Source organism: Paroedura picta, chromosome 15 (genome assembly GCF_049243985.1).
Source record: "Paroedura picta isolate Pp20150507F chromosome 15, Ppicta_v3.0, whole genome shotgun sequence".
In the NCBI taxonomy this organism is placed as follows: domain Eukaryota; kingdom Metazoa; phylum Chordata; class Lepidosauria; order Squamata; family Gekkonidae; genus Paroedura; species Paroedura picta.
This window is the reverse complement of record NC_135383.1, coordinates 8,155,226-8,164,583: the sequence shown is the minus strand read 5'-3', so window position 1 is coordinate 8,164,583 and position 9,358 is coordinate 8,155,226. Positions and strand designations below refer to the sequence as shown.

At 48.4% G+C, this 9,358-nt stretch overlaps 1 protein-coding gene across 2 annotated transcripts in view; it reads right to left on the bottom strand.

Annotated features, from left to right (window-relative positions):
• Nucleotides 1–372: 372 nt before the first annotated feature.
• AJAP1 (adherens junctions associated protein 1) overlaps nucleotides 373–9,358 on the bottom strand; it is a 91,143-nt gene continuing 82,157 nt past the window's right edge. For both annotated transcript variants that reach the window (XM_077311929.1, XM_077311928.1), the window contains one exon: nucleotides 373–6,526. In XM_077311929.1, coding sequence (XP_077168044.1) covers nucleotides 6,505–6,526 — 22 coding nt within the window. In that variant the 3' untranslated portion in view covers nucleotides 373–6,504. The remainder of the gene's footprint in view (nucleotides 6,527–9,358) is intronic.

Here is a 9,358-nt window from a genome sequence, read left to right as displayed (position 1 = left end):
TGGACTGATTCTTAATTACTGCTCAAGGCCAAGCATACTGCCTTGAGGCCGGAGAAATGCAGCCAGTTGGTATTGGCCTATTGCAACACTCTCCAGGGGATGTACCTAGACGGGTGGTCCCTCAGAGACCAATCTTGTTTGTCTCTAGGGTGTGACGGGACTCAAATCTAGCTCGATGGAGTTTCCGAAGTCAGGGAAGCATATCAACCTCAAGATAAATAAATAAACACCCACCAAATCTTGCTGGTCCGTATGGTGTGACTGGACTTGATTCCAGCTCTTCGGCTGCAGTCCAGCCTGTCTGCCCTCCGCAAACGCAGCGTTTGGCACGTCCCGAGATTCAAAACCGTGTTGGAATGAGGGATTGGAAACTTTATATAATAATATCTTTATGATGTTCAAACTTCCATGAGGAATACATTGGAAATACCCACAAGAACTACACAGTGCAGCCGACAGGTACAAAGAAGTAGAAAATCCAGGGGAGAAAGTACAATGGGGGGGGGGGGGGGGTTGGAAACGAGGTCTTCACACAGCCCGCGGCCAGGTCAGGGGATCAGAGTGAAAACCAAAAGCACAAGAACTCTGCAACGGCAAGTGGGGAAAGCACCCCCCTTGTGGCCTGCACGGTTCACACCGGTTTAAAAAATGGAAGGGGGGAGGGTTATAGTGAGAGGACAGATTACACCAAAGTAGCCACCCCGAAATATCACATCGATCAGCGTGCAAATTTTGGTTTAACTGCTCCCTTCGGAAAAGAGTAATAAATAGCGGAAAGGAGAGAGGAGGAGAGGCTGTGTTGCTTAGGTTGCAAGGGGCCGCTCTGCCACAAAGAGTTGGTAGCGTCATTGTGGGCTGGATCGGGCCCGCTTTGTTTTCCTTTTTGGCCAAAGGTTACAGACAACCGGTTGGGGAATCCTTGGCAATATAAGGGGGGATTTCCGGGCTGGTGGAGTTTGGGAAGGGGGGGGTCTTCTGGGGGGTTCAGTGACACGGAGGCCACCCTCCAAAGCTGCCATTTTTTCCAGGGGAACAGATCTCTTCAGCTCGGAGATCTATTAGAATTCCAGGGGATCTTCAGTGCCCAGCTGGAGGTTGGCAACTCTGTTTTGGCCAGCCTCAGTTGGAAATTTTCTCTTTGTTCCTGCTTTGCATTGACCCTGGCTATGGCTATCTGAGCTTCAATGTCGGTGCTAACTTCTCCTTCCTTTTGAAGCTACTGGGCACAGCGGACATCTTCAACCTTTTGACCGTGGCGGTACCGCTGAAATGTTTGAGGTACCCGGAAGTGATGTCAGCTGGTCCCGCCTCCTTGCCCTGCCCCCCGGAAGTGAGAGGCACCTCGGGTAGCAAAGGTTTAGATGGTTGGAGCCCCTCCCCTTCCTGCCTCCTTCAGGCCCCTCATTGGTCACTTTGGGAGTGGGTGGGTCAACCTGCCCAAATAAGGGTAGAATTTTTTTTTTCTTACAATTGTTTAATGACAATTTCCTCTTCGCTTCGAACTGGAAATGGCAGGCACAGGGTGGGAAGGCCGTCCTCAACCACCATTTTGAAAAAACCCATGCCACGGTACCACTGAGGGGCCTTTGGGTACCGTGGTTGGAAAAATTCTGATGTACAGGAATTGGACTGAGCCAACGACATAGGAGGGCTAACAGAGTTTGTGAAGATTTGGGAATACGTCATTTTAATGTTTTCACAAAACAGGGTTGTTGTCTTTTTTGCAAATAAAGGGCATGGGGGAGGGTCACTCACAAAGAAGTACTATGTCCCTCCCCCCCTCAATGCATGAGTTTCTTTAGCACTTAACAGAGTTGCCAACCACAACTGGCTAAACCCTGGAAACTACTGGGAGCTGGTGATGGGGGCACCTGGTCCCTCTCTGAATCAGCTCCATCCATGGAACAGCCAACGCACAGTACAGTCAGCACCTTCCAATGAGGAAGACATGGTTGGGGGCATCTGTCCAGCCATAAAACTCAATGGATGACCTTAGGCTGGCCGCTATCTCGCAGGGTTATCATGTGGACGGAGTCCATTTATTATTTCTACTTTATAAAAGCTCCACCCTGCCTTCCTGTCCTCACAAAGGCCTCCAAGGTGGACCTTCAGGGAAAGGAAGCGAATGTTTGGCTGCCCAAGCTCACAACTGGAAGGATGGAATAAAAACATAATGATGACAACATGGTCGTGGTAGACGGCCTCTTCCTGGGATTCAGCTCTAGCAGCATAGAAGCAGGCCACATACACAACGGCTAACGGGTCCTGAAGAGGATCCCCTTGTTTCCGTCTGTATCGAAAGCCACCATTCAATGGAGCCTGGGCAAATGTCGTGGCACACAACCAGGCGTGACTCTGGGGACGCATCGTCTGAAAACATGGAAGACCAAATGCATGTTGACCCCTCCCTTTTGGACTGTGGATGAAGGGGCCATGCTTCTGCACAACGGGAGGAAGTTATCCTGCCAAACATCCTCGTAGTACAGGGGAAGGAAGCCCATTGTCTTTGGGTAAGGAGCAAGTCACGACTTTGCTCACTTCCTTTGGATTGCAAGGGAAAGGGCTATCCCTATCATTTCCCTTGGTTGGACTGGTGGCGTGTTGCTTCCCATGTCCATGGTGCTGGGCCATGGGCTGCTTGACATGCTGGTAGACAGAAGGACTGGAAGATGAAGCACCTCAGGACCAAGCCTGAGAGGGTAAGGGGCCGTGGCTTAGTGGTAGAGCATCTGCTTGGCCCCCCAGAAGACCCCGGGTTCCATTCTCAGCCCCTTCCGTGAAAAGGATCAGGTAGCAGGCAAAGCGAAACCCTTCCACCAGAGACCTTGGAGAGCGGCTGCCAACCAGAGTTGGCAATAGCACCCTAGAGGAAGGGTTTGCTCAGTATAAAGCAGCTTCAAGTGTATTTGTGTGGAAATTGCCAGAGGGAAGGTGAGAAAGCCCAGGAAGATGAGAGCAATCCCAGCAAACTGGTTTTCATAACCCTACCATCTAGGTGGGAAGAGTCACCTGGGCAGGATTTTGATTTGGCCTTCAGAGCCAGCTCCCTGTGCAGGGCAGGCAAACCCAGCTCCTGTTCTAGCTTTGGTGGCTCCTGGTCTCCCTCATGATCAGCCACTAGACAGAGATATGAACAGATGCCCACAGGGGCATCAAAATGGAGGGCGTCTTACAAAACACACAACTCGCGCCGAATATTGGAAGAGTCTTAACAAAACAAAAAAAAAGAAAAAAGGAGGGTGTCAGTAAAATTGATCTTTTTGCTATTGACCCCAAACATATCCTGCTTGGATATTTCTGCTGAAGCAAATTGCATCTGGAAATCTTTGGTACTCCTATGGGGTCTTCGGGCTGGTCTTAAAAGGGGGCGGAGGGTTTTGTGTGAGCATGGGGAGTCCTACCGAGCCCTAATGCAATGGTGTGGGGTGGTAGTCGGGGTGGGGGATGGGGTTTTTCATATGCTGGCACTGAAAAGAATTCTGGGAAGGAAGCTGCTCAGAACGGACTTCCATCTGGATGTGTTCCCCCAACAAAAACCTGAAAGAAACGCATTTTGGAAGGGGAATAAGGACATATCACCACAAACAATTTTTTTTTTAAATGAGCAAGTTCACCTGTCTTGGAATCCTCCAAAGAATTTTGGGAACGGTAAAGGGGGAGGAGTCTTGATATTCTCTGGTCATGGCCCCCAACTCTTGCACAGTTATACAACTCCCAGAATCCCTTGAGCTGCAGAAACCGCCAAACAGAAATCAGTTTGAACATGGCAAAGTAGATTGTCTCCAATGCACTTGGGGGAAATGTTGCACATATCTCTCAGACTGCCACAGAAGGTTGCACCTCTCCTTTCCACCCTTCAACGAATGGAAAAGGGCATGGTTGTCCGCTGGAGCTCGCTGGAGCTCCCAGGACTTTGGACACTGGACAGTTTAAAGCTGACACCCCTCCTCCCCTCTCCAATGGCTTCTCCGTCTCTTTTCTCGGTTACAGCAGCTGGGTGGAAATGGGAAAGCTTTTTTTGGTTTTGGTTGGCTGGTTGGTTTTTGAATGGCCCTAATTGTGCCGATGCTGGCAGTGCTTCCCTTTTGGGTGTCGTCTAAATTTGGAAGCTCCTTTATTTCCTATAGAATCGGAAACTGTAATGGGGCAGATTCTTCTCTTGAGTCACTGCTAGGCGGGGTTCAAGAGCGGCCGTGTGTAAATCCTCAGCTACAGTTTCCAGCTCAGGAAGCCAGAAACCAGTTTCTGAAGCTGCTGGCTTCACGTTTGGGCTGTAAGGTGGCATTTGGAAAGCAAGGGCTTCTAGTTACAAAAAGAAATCCGGAGGTTCCATCTCTTGAAACCCCTTTGGGTACCTGAAGGATGCCTTAAGATCGTCAGCCCTTGGGGAGTGGGATGGGGTGGGGAGCAGGACCTCATCAACAATGCCCCATGACAGCAATTCTGACCTAGTCACTAAAATTGACATCACCAAATACCAGGATGCTCTAGGAGTCACCCAAAACTCTATGGTAAAAACCATAGAGTCTCAGGTGAAACCTAGCACACCCTAAGTCACTCCCTTGTCCTCACACCACCACTGAGCGGTGGTAGGGAATGCAGATCAATGGCCAGAGCGGAATCCCTGCACTTGGCTCAGATAGGTCACATGTTACCTCCCTCTGGACTGCCAATGTAAGGTGAGCTGGTGCCCTCCATTGGCATCGGGCATGTTTTGTGCCAAGCGGTTCCAGCTGAGCTGGAAGAGCAGCGGAGGTTTGGCTCTAGTATCTCCTGGATGCCAGGGGACCTGTAAATTAAAAGGCTACTCCAATGCTTTGGTAGAGAGAGCCTCAGCAAGGAACTAGAGCTGCTAGGACCCTGGTGGTGGCAGGAGATTCCCTGCCCCCAGGTGCCATTTCCCGCCGCCATTCGGAGCAGCAACAGGAGAAAAAAGAAAAAAAATGCAGCCACATGTACTTATTGCAGATTCATACAGGAAGTGAGAAAGGTCAGCTCTAGGAACCACCAGACACTATGCTATGTCTTGACTTTGAGTTCCCAGGTCCATCAGTGCTGTCAACGGAGTGGGGTGTTTTCTGGGAGCAACGTAATGTCCTGACATCACCCATAAGGGATTTCAGCATGTCAGAGAGATCGAGGGAGGCACTCTGGCTTTTGGGCAAAACTCTATGGTAGAGTTCACTTCAAACCATAGAGTTTTGTCCCCGGAAACCAAAGTGTCACTCCCTCAATGTGCTGACATCTCTTCTGGGTGATGTCAGCATGTTGTACTTAAATGCAGTTTGCGAAGTGCATTTGGAGGAAGTGAGAAGCACCCGGAAAGGGGGAAATTCCACCCAGACCAGTGGACCCAGCAACCCCAGTTTTACCATAGAGTTTCCAGTAATTCCTAGGACTACTTTTGTCACTTCCTGTATGATCCAGGAAGTAAATGAGACTTTTTCCCCCTAAATTTCTCCTGCAGGGCTGTGCCTCCTCACTCCCTACACAATACAACAGGAGGGCTTGGGGCGCATCCTAGAACTCGCGGATTGCAGGGGAAGATTGGCAGTGATGACACAGCTTGTCCGCAACCGGTTTCTCACCAAGGAGCCCCTGCTCAGTCTCCATGGACCCCCAGAATTCAATCTGAAAGAACGTCGGGAGAACTGTGGCCATCTGAACCATAACTCCGTCATATTCCCATCAGACTCATCATGGCGCACTAGATCGACACCAGCTGTCGAGGTCATTAGGCCCCGTCCCAAACTCTCCGACACGTCTAACTCGATTCCCTAGTGGAGATGGATATCTAAATGCGTGTGCGTGTGTGCGTGTGTGTGTGTGCGACAACTAATTCCTGAAATGGAAAGCCTCCATTTACTTGAAATCCACACTAAGCGTGTTCATGAAATCATGTGCATCACCCACGTCTTTGTTGTTGTTGTTGTTGTTTTTTTAAAAAAAGAACGGAACATTTAAGATTTTCAAAAATCTGCTACCGTACAAAAAATGTTTGTGTGTTTATATATATATATATATCTATAATTTTATATATATGTATAGTAACCAGAAATACTGACTTTATTAGAAGAGATATCCCCCTACCCCTGGTTTCGGTTTTTTTTAACGTGAAATCCACTTATTTTCGGTTTCGGTTCCTCGAGAAGTCTTTCCCCCAGGTTCATGGCACATAATGGTATTATTGGCAAAGGTTCAGAAAAAACAATCACAGTTCCACGTGACCCAGACGTCTGCAGCAGCTCCAGCCGGTGTTGATCCTTTCGTCTTTCCTCTCGTTTCGACTTGCATGTTGATTTGTCCTGTCCCCGTCCCCGCCCACGCCGTCCCCGCCCTTCTCCCGCGAAAAATAATGCACTCTTTGAAAATGCAGTCGCTTGTAGGGGCAAATCCCTTCTTCTTCAGATATAAAAATATATTTGGCTGCCCTTTGAGTCTTCCATCAGTAAACACTAAAAGTAGGTACGGATAACCCATGATTTTTAATTTTCTTTTTTTTTTTTACAGGTTCACCAGTGGAATCCTGTTTAGGACAAAAGAGGGGGGGGGAATACCGTCAGTAACATGTCATCAGAATCTGTTTTTTTTTTTTTGCTTTAAATATCTCAGTCATGCATTTTTAGGGTCATTGCATAGAGGGGCTGTTTATATGGGGGAGGGTGTTTTCTTTCTTTGAAACGTTATGTCAATAAAAAAATAAAATAAAAGAACAGACGCCAAAGAAAAAAAGTCAGAAACAGGTATTTCGTTCTCTTGTTGCTTTCAGCGGCATTTAAATTATAAAGGGAAACGACAAAGACGTAATGCGGAGATGTCCTTCTTAAAAACACTTTCTTTGCTTGCGAGGGTTACAACTGTTAGCAGGGAGTTTGACGCACTTGTGGCCGTGAAGCCAGAAAAGGTACTCTTGACCGTCCATTCTGCCAATGGCTAGGCTAGTCTTTGTGGCCTAACAAAAAATAAACCCCCATCAACTCCTTTTTGGTTTACACACCGAGGTTTTCCTACTTGGATCTCCTGGAGATTTCTGTTCAGCTCGGGACAAGGGGCAGTTAAACATTTTACATGCCTGGCTTATTGAAAAAAAATTAAAATAAAAACCAAGAAAAAGCAATCGATCCCAACAAAACGCACATCGCCATGCTGGGTGCAGCAGAGAAACTTCACGAAGAGGATTGCATGATTTATCTCTGAACAGAAGGGTGCATTCCACCCTCCTCTATGGAATACTGGTCAAGGAGGAATCTGCTAGTATCCACAAGTGTCCCTCCACAGAATTCTTTCATTCACATCGGTGTGCATTCAGCCAGCTGAGACTTGCCCTGGTCCATGCTGGGCCAGTGTGTGGGTTAAGGAGCTTGTCTCCCATGCTCTCAAGTGAGTCCCAGACAGTGGCTCATCACACCCCCCTGTAAGCTGGAACGGAAGACACTGAGAGACGGTGAAGTCTCCCTTCCATGTAACCCCACCTCTGAGCTGGAAGGTTCTTGCCCTATTGGTTGTTGTGCTTTGGACCTGGGGTGGAGAACCCCAACAGGCCAGTGTGGAAAACTGGCTGTTCCGCAGAAGTTAGATGAAGGATGGATGTTTGGTGGATGGAGTGAAGTGATAGAGAGATGGTAGACTGATAGATTGACAGATCGTGGAGTCCTGAATGTTAGACCAAAGAAAACTGGCAGGGGCTCATGGGAATTGTAGCCCGTGGACATCTGGAGAGCCACAGTATGGCCACCCCTGTTTTAGGCTGATCCTGCATTGAGCAGAGGGTTGGATTAGGTGGCCTGTCTGGCCCCTTCCAACTCTATGATTCTATACATGCTTCAAGCTGATCCTGCACTGAGCAGGGGGTGGGACTAGGTGGCCTATCTGGCCCCTTCTAACTCTATGATTCCATCTAAGTGATGCTTCAGTGGTCAAACCCCTTCTTTCCCTGCATAGCTCCAAGGCAAACTGAAGCCTCACGAAGCTGCAATGTTCATTTTACAAACTGGCAGAGACATGTGGTCTTCATCACGCATGAGCCCTGAACAGCGTGATGTTTCAGGGGCCACGAACTCTCTGACAGTGGTATAACGCCTCCGTCGCACTAGAGGGAAGCGCACAGGGACCGGACCTGCCTCCCCAATGCCCGGCCTCCAAGCCCACTGCCTGTGTGTGAATCTGGGCAAGGCAGGGTCTTTAGTGATGCTCTGAATGCTTCACATTTAATTTAAATTAAAGGAGGCAAGGTTGTGTATTAGCAAAACAGTAAATCATCATTAGACGTACATCTTGCGGAGGATTAGCTGACAGGCTGGAGATAAGCAGCCCGTGTTACAGCTAAGCCTTAATTACATTTTTAAGTTAATTGGTGTCCGTGCCAAAGAAAAGAACCATCGGACTGAAATCAAAGGGTTTCCCCGACCACCCCCTCTGACCACCACCCCCCCTCTAGCCTATCCTGCGAATGGTGATGGCTTCTCAGCTTCTGCATTTCAGGGCTCCTTCCTTTTCTCATGTGCCCCGGTCCTGCTTTGGCAGGGTGACGGGAAGGGGGGGGGAAGCATGCTATGCACCGGGCACAAAGGAATGCAAATTCCAGTGTGTAAAAATTCCGACTCAGTTGGTGGAAGGAGCAGCGCCCAGGTGAAATCTTCCTTTAGTCATTCCAAAGGAGTGCCTGAACACTAATGAGAATTACAGCCTTTCATTGGGGGTTGACTGGACTGTCAATTACTACAAATGCTAGAGAGCCGGCTTGGTGGAGTGGTTAGGAGTGCGGACTTCTTATCTGTCGAGCCAGGTTCAATTCTGTGTTCTTCCACATGCAGCCAATTGGGTGACCTTGGGCTCGCCACAGTACTGATAAAGCTGTTCTGACCGAGCAGTGATATCAGGGCTCTCTCAGCCTCACCTCCCTCACAGGGTGTCTGTTGTGGGGAGAGGAAAGGGAAGATGAATGTAAGCTGCTTGGAGACTCCTTCGGGGAGAGAAAAGCGGCATATAAGAACCAGCTGTTCTTCAGTAATATCAGAGCTCTCTCAGCCTCACCCACCTCACAGGTTATCTGTTATGGGGAGAGGAAAGGGAAGGCGACTGTAAGCTGCTTTGAGCCTCCTTTGGGGAGAGAAAAGCGGCATATAAGAACCAACTCCTTCTTCTACTACTACTATTATAAAAGCTATCTCTTATTCTACTTCTTAGCATGGCTGCCTTTATAAACTGACTCTTTTAAAAAAAATAATTGCCACCATTCCTTTGCTTTCTTTGTTTGGGTTTTATTTTTATATCTCTGTCAAAACTGTTCTGAATCATCTACATCTTCAGTGCACTACACTTCACGTTGAAGTTAACTTTGTCTTGAAAATCGCCTACG